Source organism: Pteropus vampyrus, unplaced genomic scaffold, assembly GCF_000151845.1.
Source record: "Pteropus vampyrus isolate Shadow unplaced genomic scaffold, Pvam_2.0 Scaffold12, whole genome shotgun sequence".
Classification (NCBI taxonomy): domain Eukaryota; kingdom Metazoa; phylum Chordata; class Mammalia; order Chiroptera; family Pteropodidae; genus Pteropus; species Pteropus vampyrus.
Window position 1 is genome coordinate 2,959,064 of NW_011888793.1, and position 23,286 is coordinate 2,982,349.

The 23,286-nt window shown below is 37.3% G+C and overlaps 1 protein-coding gene and 1 pseudogene across 9 annotated transcripts in view; both read right to left on the reverse strand.

Annotated features, from left to right (window-relative positions):
- Nucleotides 1–327: 327 nt before the first annotated feature.
- On the reverse strand, nucleotides 328–446 carry LOC111732891 (annotated as a pseudogene).
- Nucleotides 447–10,632: 10,186 nt separating this feature from the next.
- Nucleotides 10,633–23,286, reverse strand: part of VEPH1 (ventricular zone expressed PH domain containing 1) — a 190,073-nt gene continuing 177,419 nt past the window's right edge. For 6 of the 9 annotated variants that reach the window (XM_011379484.2, XM_011379491.2, XM_011379452.2 and 3 more), the window contains 2 exons: nucleotides 18,210–18,346; nucleotides 10,638–14,419 (listed from right to left, as the gene is read on the reverse strand). In XM_011379484.2, the coding sequence (XP_011377786.1) occupies nucleotides 14,183–14,419; nucleotides 18,210–18,346 (374 nt within the window). In that variant the 3' untranslated portion in view covers nucleotides 10,638–14,182. Of the gene's footprint in view, nucleotides 14,420–18,209; nucleotides 18,347–23,286 lie in introns of those variants that run through there. The other 3 variants (XM_011379507.2, XM_011379497.2, XM_023524380.1) reach the window with 3 other exon arrangements.

Genomic DNA, 23,286 nt, shown 5'->3' on the forward strand with positions numbered 1-23,286 from the left:
TGAAGAAAATAGACTCACACAGATGTGGAATCAGAAAATGGAGGAATAATTTAAAAGCCTTTTCAGCTAATTATGTCTACCCTTCTTTGATTCTATACCCAAAACTTAACAAGTGGTAGTTTCTTAAAGGTTAATTGAAATATGGAATTCAAAACCATATCAATGAACTTTTCATACTCTGTTAAATTAAAATCTCTGGTTTGTTCTGAACTTTGACTTTTCTTTTTTTTTTTCGTTTAGGCAAGGCAACCCTTAGTTGACCTCACAGATTACAAGTACCTTGTCAGTTTACAATCCTTATCTTTTATTTTTGTTTTTTATTTTTTACTCCTACAGCACCTGGTCTTCCTTCGTGGTCTCCTATCCAAGTACTAACCAGGCCCGACCCTGCTTAGCTTCTGAGATCAGACGGGATTGGGCTCGTTTAGGGTAGCATGGCCATAGACTATTCTGAACTTTGAATGGATTTTTTTACCCATGCTTCATTTTGCAACATTTTGCATTGGTCATTTAGAAAAGATTAGTTTATCGTATTATATAGATTTTCCAAATGTTGATATATTTAATTACATTATACAATATCACAAAATCACCACTCATCTCATCAGAGAAATCTTGAAACATTGAGAAGCTGTTAAGATTATAGGTGGATTCAAATTTTCAAAAATTCTAATTTTTGCTTGAGAGCTCATGTCATTATTTTTTTAAAGAAAATGTCTGCCAAATACCCAAGACTGAAAAAATCAGTTTTTCTGACAATCATTCTTTCAAATAAAAATGATGTTCATGATGAAAAATGGTGGTTTAGCTTGTGATTCAAACAATTGCTCAAGTGCTTTTTCTTGAGATGCTATTATTGCACTTCGGCTAGGCACAGAGTACTTTGTGCTTACTTCTCGTTTTGACGTACAAAATAGTAAATAGTTGAGTATATAAGAGTTTAAATTTAATAAAATTAATATTCTTAAGTGATTTTTTTTAACCCCCAACCGAAAAGGGCAAAAAAAGCAAAGAACAACTGGAAAACCCGGGGGCAACAAACAAAAGAAGGGAAAGCAACAAGAAGTTTGCCCCCCGGTGCCTTTGCAACAATGAGGCAAAAGGCAAAAAAAAAGAAAAAAGAAAAAATCCCTCAGAATAACAAGAAAAAGGATTGAAATCAAAGGTTGCCCTAAAAGGGCCTGGGCCCAACAAGGAACCAAGGAACAAAACTCGAAAAACAACGAACAAAAAAAAGGTTAAATTTAACCAAAACAAAAAAAAATATTCACACACAATATTTTTTTTGTCATTGCAAAGACCAGAAACAAGCAGCACCCAGAAAAAGTAAAAAAATGAAGTGATATAGGGAATAATATACAGCACTGAAAATCAACTAGAAATAAATATATTAACATAGATAAGTCTCACAAACATGAGACTTAAAAAAAGAGAAAGATTTATGCAGTATGACACCATTTATGTAAAGTTTAAATATATAAAACAATAATATGTATTTTTTAGAGATGTATATGTATGTATAGTAAACTTGCATGGGAAAACAATGGAATGATAATTATTAAATTTAGGATAGTAGTTCCCTGTGAAGGATGGGGAAAGAATTACATTTGAGGAGGAGATACACAGAGGCCTTCAAATGCATTTGCAAAGCTTTTTTTCTTGTGTGATGTGGTCATAAGAGGTTCATTATATTATTCTTGATAACTCTTTATTTTAAAAAATTTCATAACAAATAACAGCCTATCTGCAATCATATTCTTTCAAATACTGGCTGTGGAGTTAAGCAGTTACATAGGTGAAATATTACTATTGAGACTTTAGCATACAAATATAAAGTCAGGGACTAACTTCACCATAATAGTGTCATTCTCCTTAATGACACTAAAAAAATATTCAGCTATACGGGTCTGTTTGTTTTCCTTAGAAAAAATGATGACCCAAACTCATTATTTAGATAATTTAAGATTACTTTCAAGTCATCCATTCTCATTTACAGAAAGCATCTCTCAATCTCTCCTTTCGGTTGCAGGTATGAGCCGAATGTGTCTGCTCCCACAGTGCTGCAGACCATCATTTTAGTCTCTTGATGTTTTCAACAGTCTCAGTGGACAGAGCTCTGTGTGCATCTGCTATTTTAATTCCATCTTCAGGAGCCTCCTTGCGCTGTTGAACTTTGTAACTGAAGTGGTTACTTTGTACTATAACCTCAGCAGTCTCTGAACTTTCACCCAACCCCACCCTGTGCCCCAGCCTGTTCTTTGCAGTGGTTTGAAATTTAAAACAAATTGGCTGGAATTAGTGGTGGCAGAGACCAAAATAAATGTAATTTTCGTAATCACTTTTTTATTGTGGGGGACAACCTCACGTTTTTCTCAGGGGCTTTTATTTAAAACAAACAAAGACAAAACCTTTACAACTTTTTGCTTTTTTGAAGCAGATATCCTACATATGGAAATATATGCATAAATAATAGAGAATCTTAATTCCACTTGGATGATCCTTGTGAAAAGTTGCTCGAAAGTTGTTCAGTCTACGGATTCCTCTACTCTGAAATATATTTCTGATTTAATTATGCTGTCTGCCTGGGACACAGTTTTGAATCCCCACCTAAACTACTTTTATTTGTTCTATACTAGTGTTGTGCTACACAGTGGTTTTCACTGTGTTATTTTTTAAAATGATAACAATCAATTTATTAACCAATATGGTTTAAAAAAAAAAAATCCTGTTATTCATTTGCTCTTCTGTAGACCCCTATCCCTCCCCTGCCACCTCCACCTCCGACCACACAGGGGGCATCCATTGCCTCAGAAAGAGGATGCTGAAAAGAAGTTAGAGAGAAGTAATAGTGAATGGTCAGCCTTGGAATTTCAGAATAGATTCTGAAACTCATAGCAGAGATAACACTTTGAGAAAATAAGGTTTTAAGTCTCCCAAGTAGGGATTTTGAGGTTAAAAAATTCATGACCCCGAAGAATCAGAATATGAACCTTGTTGCATAAATAATACTTTAGGAATACTGTGGAGAAGAGGGACTAGAAAAAACCTGTATAAATGGAGAATACCCTGAATTGACTTCCTCCTGAGTTAACTACGATTACATTTTTTTGTATCTGAACTTATGACTCAAGACTTAAGTTCAGATGTAAAGATATAAAGAAAATTACATTATTTATGTATTTGAATTCATGAGCTGATGCTTGTACCCTCACATATCCTATGAAACTCGTCATTGCCTTTGGTGGGGAGATTTTGAGGCTGTTCCATTAGAGTGTTGTCTTCGTGAGGCCCTAAAGGAAACATTCTTGGGTCTCAATGTTGAGAGTATTTTCTTCCTCTGGGCAACTGGTTTATTTTTAGTCTCAGAAACTGTGACTCATGAATCTGATTGAATTTCGCTCTTAATTTTGGCTGCGTGAAAGCACGAGTCAGCTCTGAACCCTAGCTACCTTTAGCTAATGGGTACGACTTCATGGCAGGCATTTCATCTACTTACCTCACCCTGGTGACTATTCTTCCTGCCTTATTTTCCTTTTGCCATATGCCTTTACTTACTCTAAATCTGATTAGACTCTCTGGGAAGCAGACTCTAATATAGAATTTAAGACGCAATGTTTATGAAGGAGTACCCTTCGGATCAACATCTGTGCAAAAGAGTGGAGAGGAATACAGATTGGGGATGGAGAGAAGCTGGGCTTCAATGCAGCTCCAGTCGTGGCATCAGCTGACTGCTAGGGGAGATCTGGAGTAGAACAGCCCCTTAGAGTTGCCGTAAGTTGGGCCTGAATGCCAGGCCTTCATATGCCTCCAGTAACCGTTCATTAGATGTCAGCTGCCCCAGGAAGAAGTATGACACTGGCCAAGTGGCTCTCTGCAGCTGAGGCAATCCTTGAAGGGAGTGACAGCTGAAGGGTGTTTACCAACAGCACTCCCAAAGCTGGGGCACCGAGTTCTTCATTGGAGGGGGGCCTTGGTGTTGCACTGGTACTATAGATTGAATGTTTGTGTCCTCCCTCGAATTCATATATTGAAACTTAGTCTTGAATATGATGGTATTTGGAGGTGGGGCCTTTGGGAGGTGATTAAGTGATGAAAGCAGAGCTCTCATGAATGGAATTAATGCCCTAATAAAAGACACCTCACATTGCTCCCTCATCACTTCTGCCAGGTGAGGACACAGCAAGAAGACCCTTGTCTATGAACCAGGAAGTGGCTCTCACCAGACACCAAATCTGCTGGCACCTTGATCTCAGATTTCCCGGCCTCCAGAACTGTGATAAATAAATGTCTGCTGCTCACCAGGCTGTTGTAGCAGCCTGAATAAGGCAATCAGTGTCGACCACTCTTATTTAAAAAATCTAGTATATATATTTTAAAATATTATAAATAATTTTGGGAACAAGGGCACAAATAAGTAGTTAAAAATGAGTGACCTCCATCCTTGCCCATTTATGTTGTCTCTTTATCTTAACTTTGATCCTGAATCTTTATATATGCTATTTCCTAAGACTAGAATGTCCCTTCTCTTTTCTGACTGCAAGAGTATGAAAGGAGAGGTCTAAACTAAAAGAAAATTAGATTCCTTCTTCAAGGCCCAGAATATTATCACCTCTACAGTAGAGGGTTTACTGACCCCCTCCAGGCAGAGTCAGCTGCCTCCTCCTCTGTCTCTGCTGTGCATCCCCCACCCCCACGTTACAGTGTCGTGATCCTTTTATACGGCTGATTCTCTACAGATGACTCTTCCCCTTAAACCTCGCCCCTTTTGAGTGTTCTCTTTAACACGAGTGGAGCTACCACCAACCCACTGGTGCCAGAGTCAGGGGTAGATTCCCACCCATCGCCAAGTCCTCAAGTTTTGTTTCTAAGCTTCTATTTCTCCCCATTTCCAGTGCTGCTCCCTTCTTTTAGGCTCTCATTACATCTTTTGCCTGTATTATCATAATAGCTTTCTATCTTTCTCTCAGTTTCTAGTCTTGCTTTCCTAACAACTCATTCTGTGCACAGCAGCTGGAGCACTCTTATAAAATGCTGATCTAATCATGTCACCCTGTTTTAAGCCTGTCTCTAGCTCTCCCTTGGGGCCTTCCTACTGGTCCACCACACCAGCCTCACTACTCTCAGCAGGTAGTGTTTTCTGGCCACACTGGCTGTTTTGATGCCTCTGATGTGCTGTGCACTTTTTCCTCCAGGGTCTTCTCACAATCTCTTCTCTCTTTCTGGTCTGCTTTTCCTCTACCTCTCCTGTAGATTAGTAACCTCTCTGCATCCTTCAGCTCTCAGGTCCCGTATCTCTTCCTCCAAGAAGCTGCCCCTCTCCTTTCACAATCCTTTGTGCTTCTTTGTAGTCTGGTCACATGGCAATTTCATAGTTAATTAAGAATAGACGTCAACATCTTTCTCATCTACTAGAACACATATTGGGACATCTTGATCACCTCAGCATTCCTAATGCCTAGCGCAGGACCTGCACATAGGAGGCGCTTTATGTTTCGATTTACTTACTGGATAAATATGTACTTATTTACTGAGTTTGTTAAAGGCATGGCCAATTTATTAGTCATCTTTGAGCTCCCATATCCTAGCATGGTATCCGGCATATGTTGGATGCACAATAAGTGTTTATTAGCTGAATAAACATCTCAATCAAATTATCTGAAGGGTTGTCTTGGAGGGGGAAGCAGATATTTTTTGTGGCTGTAGAGAGAGAACCAGGCCAGGACTAAAGTTAAAAATTAGGGAAAGTCTGAATTAAAAAAAAAAAGAATTGATGAGTAACCTAATAGGAATCACATCTGACCACTTCTATTGAATGTTTTGGGGTTCTGGAATTATGGGTAATTGAAATTATATTTTAATATTCTTTTCATGTTTTCTGAATTTCCTATAATAAATCTTATTTTCATAATTAGAAAAAAGTTATTTAAAAAAATGTGGACTGGTGATAAAGTAATGGCTCTTTGTCCCTATAAGTGTTTGAGCAGCTGAGAATGACACCTGCCAATAACGACAAGAAAGAGACTTCTCCTTGGAGGTTTGGACCCTACATGCTCTAAGATTCTTTCTGCTCTAATAGCCGATGATATTGCTAACTGAGTGATAAGTGTTGAATCCTCTTCCTTGGAAGAACTTGGTCTAGTCTCCTTGGCTGCCTTATATTCTGCTGGTGGCTTCCTTATGCTGGAACCTCACTGTGACAGTATTGGCTACAGTGACATTTCATCTGTATTTACCTGAGATGGCTGATATAACAGCAAGATTTCAGAGACAACAATATTAACAGTGATGCCAAGAGCATGAATATGTAGGTGAGAGGTGTTTGTGTGGTAACGCATAAGATATTTCTCTGTGAAATGTTTGAGTGAGTCCTGATTAAAATGCCCTCGAATCAGTACTTAAAGCACACATACCCTAAATATTATATTTAATGGTTAATTTTCCAAGATAGATATTTCCCAACTGTGGTTTTGATTAAATTAAAAAGATGAGCCCTATTCTGATTTCTGTGTTTATGAGCTAGTTTGGCAAACAGGATTATTATTTTTCTTTTTAAGAGATAAGACATTTAGACCAGTTCCTTCAAATTATAATAGCTTTGAATTAAGAGGGAACAAAATATCCTGGAGGAAATCTGGTTCGTAGAAGTGTTAAGGACAGTTCAACACACATAAAATTTTTCTGATTACATGAAATCCCAGCCTAGCTAGAAAAAAGGGTCGAGGGAGAAAAATCTAATATAAGATAATGAAATAAGATTGATTTCTACAAAGTACATGTGAAAACAATTGTTTTGTTGTCGTAACACCTGTGTAAAAGAGTATGTGTGTATGTATATGTGTATGAATGTGCACTATACTGAGAAATGTTATCCTGACAGAAGTAGACTGTTAGTTAAAAAATAAAACAAGGCAAAAAAAAAAAAATTGTAAAAGAATTCAAAAGGGAAAAATTAGAATTTCCTATTATTAAGCTCCTCTCTCCCCAGTTTCCAATGAAGCCTCATGAAGCACTGTTATTCCTATGAGCAACTGAGTCTATCCTTTGTTTACTTTACATTTTCACATGATTTGAGTACTTTATAACTCTTTAGGGTTCTCAGTACCAAAGTGAATTCTAATAATTTTACTGATTGAAAGACAGAGGAAATACATTTTCTTTCTATTCGATAGGAGCTTTAAAGAGGTTTGTCTACCAAGGCATAAGGAACTATGTGAACACAACGTGTCCGATTATTCGATTATCCTCTCACAGAAAAATGCACAAGAAAGTTCCAGGATATCCAGCTCCGCTCCCCATACACCCAGAGAGTTTTTCTTTGAAGTGGAAGAGTTCAGTATGTACCCGGTCGGGGGTGTAGAATGAGAAGAATGTCAATATGAAAAGGTTTCTGTGAGGCTGGGGTTCTCATGACAGGACCCAGGAGCTGGAGCTGGTTGTCTGTTCTGCCAAATACATGACTCTAGGGTGTTTGCACAATCTGGTAATAGAGGCGTTTGTGGAGGTGGAAACCTGTCTCATCAAAGTACTTGGAACAGAACCCTCTTCACCTAGGCATGTACCTGAAAAAACCCAGCCTTGGGGATTGTCCTACTCCTCTGAAGTTCGTACAGCCCACCACCCATTGCACCCACTCTGCTCTATGCCTCCTTCTGCTCTTCTCTGGTTCTCCAGCTTCCAACTTGGCTCTAGTCCTACTGTTGTCTCTGGTACAGTTGACCTCAAAGGTCTCTTCCGGAAATGCTCCTCTTGCTTGGTGTGGAATTCCTCCTCAGAAACCATCCTAACTTCACCCCCAGGCTCTCCAGTCTGTGACAGTGTGTGGAAGACACACCGTGTGCTCCCTACCCTCATCTCTGCCCTCTTGCTTCATTCCCCATCTAACTTCCCTGCCAGGGAAGGGAATTTAGATAAAGGGGAGCATAGGAATGGGAATACAGAGGCACTAGAAACGTGGCTTGTGTGTAGACATCAGCCATCTTTATTTCCATCAAAAGAGGGTGTGGTGGTTAATTTTATACAGGTTGACTGGCCTAAGGGATGCCCAGACAGCTGGTGAAACATTATTTCTTGGTGTGTCTGGAAGAAAGTACCATTTTGAATCAATAGGCTGAGTAAAGAAATCCACCCTCGGCAATGAGGGTGGGCATCACCCAATTCTTGGGGGCCAGAATGCAACAAACAGGTGAAGAAAGGCTGAATTCTTTCTTTCTTTTTGAGCTGGGATGTTCATCTTCTTCTGCCCTTGGACACCAGAACTGCTGGTTCTTGGGTCTTCAGACTCCAGGACTTACACAGAGACCCCTGGTCTTCAGGCCTTTGACCTTGGACTTGGAGTTACACTATTGTTTTCCCTGCTCCTCAGAACTTTGGACTTTGACTGATTTATACCACTGGATTTCCTGGGTCTCCAGCTTGGAGATGGCAGATTGTGGGACTTCTCAGCCTCAGTAACTGTATGAACCAATTCCTGTAATAAACCTTCTGTCTAGCTCTCTATACACATCCTAATGGTTCTGTTTCTCAAAAGAACTCAGTAATATAGAGAGGGTAAGCACTCACAAGAATGGCTGATCTCTTACCTTTGAGAATTGATAGATGCATCAGAGGCATTTAAACCATTTTAATAGATTAATTTTCTTTTTACATTTGCAATATGCTTTATCGTTCACAAAAACATTTACGTACAGTTTTGATTACTGTGAAACAAACCCCTATGGAACTCTTAAGTTAATACTTACTTTTGCTCATTTATTTACATTTTTTTCTCCCATACTTTAACAGTTCTGAAATTGGGATATGTCTCACAATTAGTAGTTGTCATTCACCAGGAATGACTGTGGCTAGGTATCGCTCGAACTTGGTCTCAGCTCTGTGTTGTCACTTCAATTGAGTCAAGTGCATAGTTGACACTACGTGTGTTAATTGCTGTTTAGCAGGTTTTTAAAAATTATAATATGAATAAAAAGTTATCATATACACAGAAAGCACTGAAACAGTGGTTTGGGATGAAATGTGACATTAGTGAGCCTAAGAGCCATCATGGAGAAATGACCACAGTTCCATATGGTCTTGCAAAACCACTTAATGTTTTACTTAAGAAAGGAAGACATCAACATGTAGATAAAGCCATGTTTCATTTTGTTGCTGAAATTGATATAACAGAATTACCTACCCCACACTACACAAAGTACCTAAAGTCGGAAGAAAATGCCAAATTTGTCAGAACAGATAAAATATTAATAGATAATTTTAAAGTAAAACACTACTTGTTGTACTCTTATTAAGGCATTGCATCATAATTTCATTGGTAGGATATTTTCCTTCCTTAGGGGTACATCAAAAATGGGGTGTCATTATCAATCACCTGTTAAGTTAAAAATTCTCTGCTGGATGCTCTTAGATGACATTTAAGCCTCATACCAGTTCTGCTCCATAGATTCTCATCTCCAGCCTAGAGATGAGAGATAAGTAATTTGCTCAGGTCGGTAATTTAGTTTTAGTAGTGCTAGGACTTGAATCCTCATGTGTCCATGCCCAGAGCCTGTGTCATTTTCTTGAGACTCTACTACCTCTGTAGGAATCTCCCTAATTTTTCAACTCCTTTGTCTTTCAGAGGAAACTTGGGAGGAATTGCCCCAAGAGATCTACACACTGGTGCTATTCTGGTATAAGATGACATCTTGGATTTTTCTTGGTTTTTCATCTGAAAACTTAGTTAGACTTTAGGGATGAAAATCTTAACTGGAGCAATTTAAACCTAGCATTTAAAATCCTGACTAGGACATTCATGGTACTTATTGCTCTTCAGGGCACCTTGAGTTCAGCTCACATATTCTCTCATCTCATCTCAGAATCATTTCCTAAAATGCGAAATGCTTTTCAACCAGGTAATCTTTATTTATGCCTGAGAATAAGTCATAATAAATAGGCCCCAAAGGATCATTCTAAATTTAAAGTAGATAAGTTGAAGATGATCCAGTGACTGTCCCTCAAATCACCAGCTAAAGATTGTCTAGAAAACTCAGTATTAGAAAAATATCGAACATTTGTTTTTACCAAACTCCAGCTTCTCAAAAAATAATCAGATGAGATTCTCACACATAAACATTTATCTTTCCACAGTTATTTGTGTGGGAAAAAGAGTTGAAATAAAAAATCAAAACCACGTGAATTTCTGTCCATGGTTGTAATTGTATTCATACCAACATTTTAAAAGGTTTAAACATGTTTAGAAAAGCGGTTTCTTCTTAGATCAGCATTGGGAACGGCCACCCTCTTGGGAAAGGCCAATCTGTGGTAAACCAGCCGGCAACAGCGGTGGAAGTGCCGGAAATATCAGTGGTAAGCTGATGATTCTAAAATTCCTAGTGAAATTCCGAACACGGGAGAATTTGCCTGCATTTGGAATTACTGCATTATGGAATGAAACCAGAAAGCTCATTATTTACACTTCACACATTTATTTCCTTTTAGATCTAGTTCAAAGACTCTGAGATTGTGTTCTAAACTAGAGGCATTCTGTTAATTAAATCACAAGGACTTCGTAGCAAGTAGCAAAGATAATTCTTTTCCTCCAGATTGAGGTAGTAGAGCCATTCTCTTTCTTGGGACAAACATTCAGTGAAAACAGAGTTAGGACATTGCCAGCGTTTTACTGTAGTGCTATGAAAGGTTCGAACACGTTATTGGCATTTAAAATGTTAATAACTAATGCAATGGCACTTATTATTTTATTTCTACTTGTCAGTTACCAGTATTTTCTTTTTTTTTAAAATTAATTAATTTTTTTGTGGTGATGTTGGTTAACGAAATCCAATAAGTTTCATCTGTACACTTTAACAGTAAGGCATATATATATTTACACTGCGTGTTCACCTGCCATAGACCAGTTTTTTTCTAATCGATCAAACCAACTAGGGTTACTCACTGACTCTTAAGAATGAGCTAGTAGATTTAAAAATAGTATTTAAAGAATCATTTACAACTCTGCCTATTCTCACCCTTTTCCTACCCAGCTTCATAGGAGGAGATATCCCTCCAGTCCAAAGTGAATCATTTATCTATATTCTGAATGTATACATTAAAATTAAATTTGCCATCTGCTTCACCTCTCAGACCATAACTTCAGAATTTTCTATCACAATGACTGTCACCATCATTCATTAAGTTTCCCAAGAAAGCATTAGATATTACCAGAGACTCTGTCCTCCCCATTCCTACACTCCAGCTCCCAGGTCTATCCAATTTGCCAGTGCCTTGTTCATTTTACTAATTCGATATTTTTCCTGCATTTCCATTTCCCTCTATCTCCTCTGCTCTGACATCAGTCCAGGTCCTCATCGCCTTCCAAGAACTTCTCGAATAATCTTTTTGCTATAATTTTTGATATCTTTATAATCCATTCTCTATATCGGTATCAAAATTTTAAATGCAAATCTTCTTAAAACCTTGTAATGGTGCTTTACTACATTAAAGAAAAAGTTCAAGATCTTTAGTATGGAACCAAGCCCTTCGTGCTCCGGCCCCGCAGGCCTTTCCAGCATCACTCTGCACCATGCCCCAGCAGGCCCCTTATGTTCCACTCCTAGATAAGGACTTGGTCTTTGGCAGATGGACCATGTTCCCTCTTCCTCTTTTGCCTTTGCAAGGTGGTTTCCTCTACTAACCATGTGCTTTTTGCCCACGACGCTCCTACTAGTTCTTTAAGATGAGCTCATTCTTTTGACACCTCTGGGAAACAGGAAGGGAGCCTACGCTGAGTTCAAAGTCAATTAAAGTGGTGCTTTCTCTTGTGTTTCTGTAGGACCCTCTGCAAACCTCCATCAAAGCACTCGTCATGTAGCATTTCAATTTTTGTTGTTAGGGGAGGAGCTGGGTCTTTTATTTTTGTCTCTCCAGGCCAAGCTTGATATCTCTTACTTAGTAGCTTCTCCGTAAATTGCTGCAGCATAAAAGAGTTTAAGCTTTTTTTCATTACTTCTGGAAACTGCTCAAGCAAAGTTATTTTTCCTCTTTCTTTCTATATTTTAAATTTCTTTCCCTTAAGTCTAATTCATCTTTAAAATAAACAGCAAAACACTTTCTACATCTTAGCCCCATTTTGTTGAAAGGATAGTCCAATTACTGCTTTAAATTCTAACCTCCTACTGATTACTCAACCCACTGAAATTTGGTTTTTACCTCATCGCTCCAATGAAATTGTTCTTACCAATGATAGCAATTGCTTCCCAATTGCAAAAGTCATTCTTTATCTCAAGTGATTATTCTCCAGGATTTTGCATGGTTGATCTCTCCCTTTTCCCTGAAAACCTTACTTATTTTGGCTCTTGTGACATTATTTCCTCTGGTCTATGACATCTCTGAACACTAGGCAGCCCATCCAGCTTGCCTTTGCGTAAATGCTGGATGTTCCAAGGAAGCCCCTGTTAGGTGCTATGGCTTATTCTCCCTGAGTAATTTCATCTAATTCCACATATTCAGTGACCATCTGTATATCCAATAAGCCCACATTTTGACTTTCAGAACTCTATTTCCAACATGTAATAACTTCTGTGACTCACAATACCTTCGAACTCTACATGTTAAAATTGAATCATTTCCTTCCTCAAACTTGGTCTCTTATATTTCCTATCCTAGTGAGTTAGTAGTAGAGTCAGGGTAACATTAAAGGGGTCGACTACTTGTAATCTTTCTCCAGGTTTTTATGCTAGACTACACAGTTAATAAATGTCAAGGAAAGATATTATCTTTCAAGTTAGCTTTTGTATTAGTTATCTGTTGCTATGTAACAAATTACTACACATTTAGAGGCTTAAAACAGTATATATTTATTATCTCGTAGTTTCTGCGGGTCGGAAGGCCAAGCATGGCTTAGCTGGGTCCTCCTCTCAGAGTTTCACAAAACTGCAGTCAAGGTGTTGGCTGAATCTGAGCTCTTATCTGAGGCTTGGGATCCTCTTCTAAGTTCACTGATTGTTGGCAACATTTCTTTACTCGAAGCTATAGAACTCATAGCAGCTTGCTTATTCAAGGCCAGTGTGAGAGAGAGTCTCTGACTTGTTCACCCTCTTTTAAAGGGCTCATCTGGTCAGGCCCACCCAGAATCATATCCTTTCGATTAACTCAAAGTCAGCTGATTAAGGACCTTAATTAAATTTACAAAATCTCTTCACTTTAGCCAGCTAATGTAACATAATCATGTGAGAGACCATCCTGTCCCTTTTGCCATACACTATTAGTTAGAAGCAAGTTATAGGTCCCACCGCATTTAAGGGGAGAGGGTTATACCAGGGTCATTGGGAGTCATTCTAGAACTCTGCTTACCACAGCTTAATTCTAAAAAAAAAAATATAGGTAATGGCAAAAACCAATACATGTTTGTAATTTGAAAGTATTAAAAGATCGACTATCAAGAAAAATTATAGAACTTTAAAATCTCAAAGTTTAATGGAAGTGGCACATATTTTGAAGATGGGAGCAAATGGTTTTCTATGCTTATCCTAGCTTACACTTACTGCCTTGGGCAGGGGATATATCAAAGTATCTAAACTTTAGATCACATTATATGAACCTAAAAGGAATCATCAGATAAGTAGTTCTAAAAGATAGACATTTAATTACATAACTGGCTTAACTTGAGAACCATTTTACCATGTACTAGCCTCATTTGCGTTAGGAAAGAATAAACGTAATTATATGTCTTTAAGTAAGTTATATGGTTTTCCTCAGTGTTCATTAATTTGACTTTTCCTAAGGGATTTTTTTCTTTCTTATAATACTTTTGAGACTGTGTTTTTTGTTGAACTGCCTATTCTTTCCTTAGGATAGGTAGTTCAGGTACCTTTTAAAGTTGTTTTCTTACAATGTACAATGACATATCTACAGAAGTTTCCAGATCCCGACTCTCCCCTTTCTGGCCTCATACCATCCGTACTTCCTTTTTCTATATGCATTACACAGTTCTGGAGTTAGTGCAAACACTTTTAGGATATGAAATGTACTAAGAATTCTGCAACTTTTAGGTCTTGCTTCTTAGGGAAAACTGTTCCACTGGTATTTGATAAAAAGCAACATGACTTAGTGAATTTCTCTCTCTTTCTCTCTCTCTCTTTCTCTCTCATCATTGGCAATGATAATGCAATGCCCATTGTCTGCATTCGGTGTGAGGTCGGCTTGCAGATCCCTACAGATATGTGGTTACTTCTCTGCTTTCCCTCTCTTTTGCTTGTGCAACTGCCACATTGATGCACTGGAGCCACTCTTCTGCATTCTTCTCGTCCTTGGCCTTGAAAACATAAGTTTTATTGTCTGTGAAGATTTCGAAAGCCCGAGGGAGAGAGCGGTCTCTCCGTTTCCTGGCCACAACTTTCACACTCTGTACTTTGCTGAGTTCTATCGGGGAGTCATCAGGATCGTCTTTCTGGAATGCAGATGGGAAGGAAAGAACATGAGCTGGCTCCCAGGGTGTGGCAAGATCCCTAGCTGCTAGAGAATTTTCCAAGAAGAACAGAACCCTTTTATTTCTTGTGACTCAAGACCCTGGTTATTTTGGGGGCTAAGGCCTCAAGGAGTCATTAGAACAATGGAAGGAAGATGGAATTGGCCTTTTGTTATAATATAAATTGGCACTGGTATCATAAGATAGACAATCTATAGAAAAATACAGTGAGATTGGGGGAAATTGCTTAATTCATATTTCTTTGATTTTGTCATTTTTATTGATATTAATATGGTATTAATAGAGCAAAACATAACAATACAATTTAGAGTATTACTAACTCAGAATTTAAGATAATTTGGGTAGCATGAAATTGAATTTTCCTTTGTATTATCTCTGAGAAAGGGATATTAATTGAGTCAACAGGATGCCAATGTTTAAATAGATCAAATCGTTTAGAAACTTTCTGGAGCTTTGGAAGCATGATTTGTCTGCAAACATGAAATGAAGGAATATTTAATGATTTACATTTCGCTTCATCCAAGCAGAGGCTTAAGAATTTCTGTAACACAGGGGCATCACAGTGGGCTAACAGCAACAGTCTTAAGGGATCACATACTTCTTTAAAGCAGTTTCAGTCTTTGACATCTCTGAATCCTTTTTGCCTACTGGAAGATGTACCTGTGGTTGAGGATCTTGTCAATTATCCTTTCTCACCTACCCTACACCATCACTCTTCTTTCACTTTGCAATGGAAGGACATCCTTCTCACTCATCCCAAACTTTCTATATATGCGACTTGGAAAAATCTCAAGAACATCAAACAATCAAACAAGCAAACAAAGAAAAAAGCAGTTCAGAATATTGATGCCAGGGAAGCATCCTTCGACAAGGCAACATAATTATTCCTCATCTATTTCATTAAGAGATGCATTTCCAATAGCGTTTCACCTTTTAACGTTTAATAACTATTTGTTACATTTGGTATATAAGGTTTTTCATAAATGATATACTTTTTTTTAAAGATAAAAATAAAAAATCTCAATATTTAGACTAATGGTCATAAGAAATTAAAATAGTTAAATTTCAATTTATATACATAGTTTTACTGCAGTGCAAAATGATAGGGCGATCATGATAAAATGCTATGAGAGAAGTAGAACAAAAATATGATTTCAAGGAAAAATGAAATGATGCAAACATTTCTGTTAAAGAGGAAAGAATTTGTATATTATTTTAAATGGATGACGTTGGGTGTCAAATTGCTATGGTATTTTATCCCTTTCACCTTTTTTACCTATCCCCCAACCTCCTTCTCATCTGACAATTATCAGTTGGTTCTCTGTATTTATGAGTTTGTTTCTGTTTTGTTTATTTTGGTTTTTTAGATTCCACATATAAGTGAAATCATATAGCATTTGTCTTTCTCTGTCTGACATATTTCACTTAGCATAATACCCTCTGGGTCTCGAATGGTTACATTTAAAGGAGAAGTGTGATCTTTTTATTTTAAAATGACCACATTTACAGTTCAACAGAAATTACTGTTTGTACAACTGTGAAAACATCATAAAAGTGTTGATGTAACTTAAAATACTACAAGGTAGTATGTAGATTTTCCAAAATTCTCTTAGGGGATATGCAAGGTAAAGTTTGAAGATATCTGCACCAGGTAATATTTTGTTAGCTTAATTTGGTTTACAGTAAGTATCTGAAAGTAATAAATTATATTTCTTTGAAATGATCTATAGTACAGAAATCGGCATATGGAGAAACTGATGAAGAAAGAAATATTGCCATAGTTATCTAAGGAGGGACAGTGAATTAACCAAGACAGGAAGTCAAAGAACACCATTGCCTAACTGGTTGGCTGAGATCAAGACCTTAAGAATGCAAAAGTAGAAAGTTACACTACAGACTTTCATTCGTTATTTTAAAATGTACATTTTCCTCATTTATAAGAAAGGCCTTTTATAATGTGACTGAAGTTTCAACTGGACTGCTGACCACTGCTAACTGACTATGCCCCTGGGAGTGAGAGAGGCGTTGTTTTGGTCTTCATACAATCTCATATTATTTCTCAATATTTGAGCCACATGTTCTGGAATATCAAACCATTATTCCTGATAAAGATGTCAAACAAGTTAGCCAATTATAAAATAGTTTATAATCTAAACTTGATTCTGAATCAAGAAGTATAAAGGTGATTTACTTGAGTTCAAGAAAAACATTCCGATGTACTAATTGCTTTGTCTCAAGGGATCTGCGAAATTGCTACATCTTAACTTCTATTCCTGATTTCTTTACTAAGAACAAGAAATTCAGACGGTCATTTTAAACACTTTAAAAATACTTCAATGTAAACCTATGCTAAAAAAATAATGTTTCTTTAAAACTCCAATAACTGTCTAAATTGAACACACTATTATATTTCCCTTTCAAAAAGATCTTTAGCCACCAAAAAGTCCATCTGTGTATTTTATAATACACACAGATGGAGAAAGTAACATGAGTTTAGAGTAGGTGTCACCAAAGTTTTTTTTTGTTCAAAAAGTTAACATGATTTTATTAATTAAAATAGCACTGATCAGAATTTGTCATAATTCGGATACACCATATTTGATTCCTGTTGAGTAATAAATTCAAATACATTTTATAGTGAGCACTCTAAAACTATAGTGCACATATTCTGAGTGCATTGTGTTTTTTAAGTAATTTAACACCTTTTATTAATTAATTCAGATACAGTTTGGTTTGTCACTGGCTCTGTATTTAAGTATATGCGAGAATCAGTATGGTGTACTCACTTAAGAACATGCTTTGGTGTCATACTGCCTGAGACCGGGCCCAGTTTTACCCTTCCTCACCTTACTGGCTCTATCCTTGGTCAAGTCAATTAGTCTCTTTGAGCCTCAGTTTCCCCATCTGTAAAATGGCAATAATAAGAATGCTGACCTCAAAGGATTGTCTGAGGCATTCTAGTATGGCATATAAGCACTGATAAGCTATTATATTGTATTTCAAAATACCCAAGTAGGTCAAGATTTCATTCTCTTGATCTTGAATCAGTAGAGTTTAATGATAAATAAAACCAATTTGAAAAGAAGGGGATAATTTTGCATTGTTGATGGGAAATAGAATGCTATTTCAGAGGTTTCTCACTGAAAATTCAGAATACAGATATTTACTGAGCATCCCAGTTCAGATCAAAAATTATATTAAATGAATATATATTAATTCTTTTAGAATCCTATTTTATTCTTTAAGTGAATATTAAATGAATGAAAGCTTAGTAATTTCTTTTGCTAATCAGAATTGAACTTCGTTGACTACAAATTTACTTAAAATAAACTGGCTTTTACTTCTTCCTCAGGTTCCCACCTCTAAATATAGCCTATAATTATGAAAGAAATCAGAATCAATATCATAAGCCATAAATTTAGGTAGGTGATCCACAAGGAACAAAAAGCAGTGTGCCAGTCAAGAGCATGGAGCAATCCTTCTGTAGTTCATCTCCTAAAACTTAAGTCAACAACAACCAAAAAGTTCCCATAATAAACCGAAGAGTGATAGTGAACCAACTGACAAAGAACTGAACAGAATGGACAAGTGAAGGGAACATATGTAAATGAAGGGAACATATGTAAAATGACATTGTAAAATGGAGAAGAAAAAAAATATTGGCATTTTAACTCACAACAAAATGCCTAGCTGGTTGCCACTGGCTTAAGATCTTAAAAATTCAAGTGTGAAAGATGACAGAAGAACTTACAGACTTTCCTTTTTGAAACAGAAGTTGATTTCCAGCCAGTGTGAAATAACGAGTTTTCCACCGTTTGATGAACTTCCATCTGACCTGCTTCTCTTTAAGTTTTCCTTCCATGAGAGGCTGGCCGTCTTGATTTACAACTGTTGAAGGTAACAGAATGGTCAAGCATTTATTTTCCATTTTTTATTTGGCAAGTGATCAAAAGTCAGAATTGTCCAATGAACCAGAACTCAGTAAGCGTATTTGGAAAGTGGGCTAATAAATTATGAATTTGGTTAACTTCTCCCCCTTCGTCTCTAAAAGAATGCTCAATTTAGATAGGATGACGGGAAAGTGTTGAAAGCCCTTATCAATATTTTCAAAAGGAATATAGTCCACAAAAAGAGCATCTGGTAAGCAGTTTCTAAGATTTATCCAGATAGCCAACTTTCTCTGTTTCTTAACTCTTTTGTTTCGTGATTTTCTGTTCACATAAACTGCTTAGAAATATAGCTTCATAAATAATCACGATCTACGTATATTTAGCTATTTGGCAGCAAAAGTCAATGCAGTGCTCCAAAAGACATGTTGTCCTAAAGCCATAACAGCTGCAGAGGCAAATTTACCCAGCTCTTTTGAACATGTTATTTCCACTCTCTGGAACACACATCCTCTCTCTTCACTCTCCATATTCCCATCTTCGCCTAGTCAACAACTAATCATTTCATGTTTCAATTCAAATGTTGCTTCCTTTGGGAGACCTTCCACAAACCCAGACCAGAGTGGCTTCACCTGTTATGTATTCTCATAGCATCTGGCATGTTTCTTTTATAGCAGGCATCATCATTTGTAGATTGTTGTGGTGTTTGTTTGATTAATATCTTTCTTTCCTGTTCAGCTGAGCTCTGTAAGGGCAGCGTCTTTGCTTTGTTCACTGTTATATCACTAGGCATCTAACATGGTGCCTGACAAATAGTAGGGAGTCTATAAATATTTATTGAATGAATGGATTAATTTGACATCCAAGCAGACTTTTTATGATTACATGTAATCAGAGAATTAGAAGATGTTACCATATCGAAGTTTAGATGTCAAATTGAAGAATTTCATTTCTTTCGCCGGTTATACAAAATTCACTCTTCAAATTCATATGAAATCATCTGATTTCTGGGGAGTATGACAATATTTACTTATATACATTTATGTTCAATTTGCACAGAACTTTGAAAGAAACGAGATTTGCTCTACCAGTTGGAAATTTGGACAGTGCCCGTTTGATCATATGAACAGAGTCTATCCCTCCCACCCACCATACCACAATTTTTTCTAACGTAGGTCAAATAACTACCTCAGACAGGGGGATTTGTCCACTTTGCCAGCATTTTCAGAGTAAGAATAATGGAATGTATGAAATGTATAGTTTTTATAAATGAAGGTTTACTGGGGCTAGCAGGACCAGCTCACACAGTGTCCGCCTGGGCTAGCAGTTCAGTGAGTGTTTACTAAGTGTGCCGTTGAGTCATGAAGGCTACTACAGCTCGTCTGAGAGGAAGAAGAAAAGGTCCAAGAGGCAATCAAAGAGGACAAAGATGGATACAAAAAAAACAAACAACAACAACAACAACAACAAAAAACCAAGCCAAAATTATATTAAACATTTTTTTAAAACACAACCATTTCACTTGCTTTCAAATTAGAAAAAAAATACTAATCAAATTGTAATATTCCAAGATTTTGAATAAAAATTCAGAAGAGTTAGATCTGAGTTCTCTCAACTATAGTTTTCTGATCAGCAATGAGGAAATAATAGTAGCTCTCTCCTGCTTAACAAGGATGTTGAGAGATCAAAAATCAAAATAAAGAAATTTATGTGAGGACACTAGGTAAGTGGCAAGGCACTACTCCCTCCCCACACTACTGTTATTAAAGACTTTACAGTTTGTATAATCACATTGCTTTCTTGCCATGGTTTTAATGGAAAGATGATTTAATGCAATGTCATTTAATAACAGTGCACTTTTCTAGTCTTAGTCTTCTCTATTTTTTCAAAGAAGCATTTGAAGTAACCATAATATCTGAGCTAACTATGATAATCATGATTTGAAGTCGTGATTGATTTAGATAGTATTTAAGCACATGGATCCTTCTAGATCTGAGATAAGGAATTAGCTATAAGTATTTCTCCTCAATGCAGACCCAAATGTTTCACTTGAAGAGTATGTCACAAAAATTTCCATGGAGCACTTGGCAAAGTAGTTAAAGGAATTGTTTGAGACAAAGAATGGATGGATCATCATACCCACATACCCACATGCCCATAATGACAGTGTGGGACTCTGGACAAAAACGACAGGCTTATCTCAGAGCAACAGGATGAAAGACTGTAGAGATATTCTGGTAAGCAAAAAACTTTTCATTGTAGCCTAGTGAAAATTACCCCTGGAGAAAAAGGCCATGGAAAGGGTTTTAGGGAGAAAAGAATTGCAGAACTTTAATGTAGCTGCGTGTTAGGGCCCTAATTTAGTCATTAGAGTTAGCTTTAGATAATTCCGTAAAAGCCAGGTTACTTGTAGCTGTAGAATTAATTTAAAAATAGTCTCAAAAAGCAAAAGGAGAAGACTTAAAATGTTTTTCTAGCTGCTATCCCATATCTTAATTTTTTTTTGCAATTATGTCTAGCATATGCATAACTAACCGTGTGTCATTTTAATAGGTCTGCTGTCCATAGCACACGTCCTTGTAAGCAATAGCTTTCATATGATATCACAGTCTCTTTACAGTTAAACCAGAGAACTAATTCTTTCTAAGGATGATCATATTTCATTTGAAAAATAACATGTGGAATGAGGCTATAAGGGAATCATCATGTGTCTAAAACTACCTTGTTTGCACGTAATGCCTACAGCATATTTAAATATTTTCTCACTTGCCAATTAGCACATTATTTCATTCAAAGCACCACAGTTTGGCTAAGACAATTTCTACCAAGCTGGATCTGTTCCTTTCTTTACTTATCAGTTGGCTGAAAAAACTATGGAATATTAAACTGAATTCTGTAGTGCAATTGGAACTCAAACTGTTCCCATGTTTATCAACTTAAAAAGTCAGAATGCTAATTCAAATGTTTATACAGTAGTTGTATTTCTGTTGTGCACCCACCATTGAAAATACTTACATTGATAAAAGATGAATTTTGAAGGTGTTACTCTTACTCAATATGAAGTTGGTGAATAAGAATGAAATACCAGAATATCAGATAGATACCTTAAAGCTGAGAAGCCCCACAGCAGGAAGAGTAAAGCAGTAAAGAATATTCCTCAGTTCATCTATTAACCATTCAGCCATCCCACACATACTTTTGAGCATAGATAAGCTGTAAAGCACTGTATTTAGATCTGAGGAAGTTACAAAGCCTAGCTCAGGGAGAGCTTGAATTTATCATCTTTTTTTGGGTTGGGGCGGCGGAGGGGAAAAGCACTTTACAAATTCTACAGCTCAGTGCTTGGAGAGTGCCACTGGAGAAGTAACTACAGCACTACAGCACAGAAGGGAGAAAGGATATTCTAGGAAGAGTGCAGCAAAGGACCGAAGTAACAAGAGGGATGTGTGAGGGAAAATACATGAAAGGGAAAAAGAACCTAAAAAAGCTGGAAGGATTAATGAACTCAGAAGCAAGTTTTAAAGCAGTTGCTTTAGGGTACAGTTATGGGCTGAAGGCTGAGAGTATGAAGATGACTGAAGATTTTCTAGGTGTAAGATCCAGGAAAGAGATTGAGTGTCAAATGGTCATCGAGAGGTCATATTGGACTTTATTTGAAAGTTCTTCTGAAACCCTATTTTGGAGGACTTTGCTTTTCTTAAGGACGAAGGAGGGGCCTCGGGCCTGTGAAGGCCCAGTCAGCACAGACATGAAGCCTCATGGATATCAGATGGGATCGGCTATGTGTCACGCAGTGTCCTGGCAGGAAACAGAAGGCACTTCAAGCTGCTTAATTGAGGTGAGTTAATAAAGGGACTATTTATACAGATGTGGGCAAGGTGTAGGAAAAACACCATAGTTCTCTGGGGCCAGAAACCCTGGGAGGCCTAACAAACAGTCCTCTGCCTGAAGAGCAAAGGAGAGAGGACACTTGGACGCAGAGCGAGAGCACTGCCTAGCAGGAGCTGTGACCATGGGTAGAGGACACAGTCAACCTGCAGTGACAAAGCAGAGAGTGAGTAAGGAATAAATAACCCAGCCTCACTGTTCTCCCTCCCTCTTAGCTCCTGCTGTTGTCCTCAGTGGTCAAATGTAACTGAACACCAGAGCTAAGGGAGACTGGAACACACAGGAGAGGCACCTATCCTGAACTGGGGCATAGGAAGCGGAAAAGCCTCCTGGAGTAGATGTTGTCTAAGCTGAATTCTGAGGGACAAGTAGAAGTTTTGAAGGTGAAGTGAGGAAGGGTATTCTGGGGAAAAAAAGTCATATGCAAAGTGCCAAGGCTTAAAGAGGGGGCATGAAATGCATTCTGGGAAGCATAACTCATTCTATGTGATGGGGACCTGGTGGGACATGAAGAGCAAGAGATGAGATGTGATTCAAGGAGAGACCAATTCTAAAGGTGCTTGGACATCATGCAGAGTGGAATCTAATACTTTGTAATGTAACATAATGAAAAATAATAATTTCTGTAGTCATACAACCCCTTTTATTACAGGAGCACAAGAATTCAACAATTCAAGATCTCTATCTTGTTCTAAGATTTATTACAATTCTGTAATAGCCAATTACAATTTATTTAAACATGGTGTATTGAAATCTATGTTTACTCCTTATTATAATAGATTATACAGGGCTGAAACTTCCTCTGTTATATGCTTATTGTTTATGGGGTAAGGGCAGTGGCTTCAAAGCCAGACTTCAGTTGAAGTTTAAAGTCTGCTACTTAACAGCTGACTGGTTTTGTGCGTTATTTAACTTCACCGAGCTTCAGTTTTCTCCTCTCTAGAGATGTCATTTAACAACAGGGCCACCATGAATGGCTATGCAGGTTGTTCACTGCACAAGAGCACTCAGCACAGTGGTGAGTAGGGCCTGAAATTCAGCCTGAATTTTGCT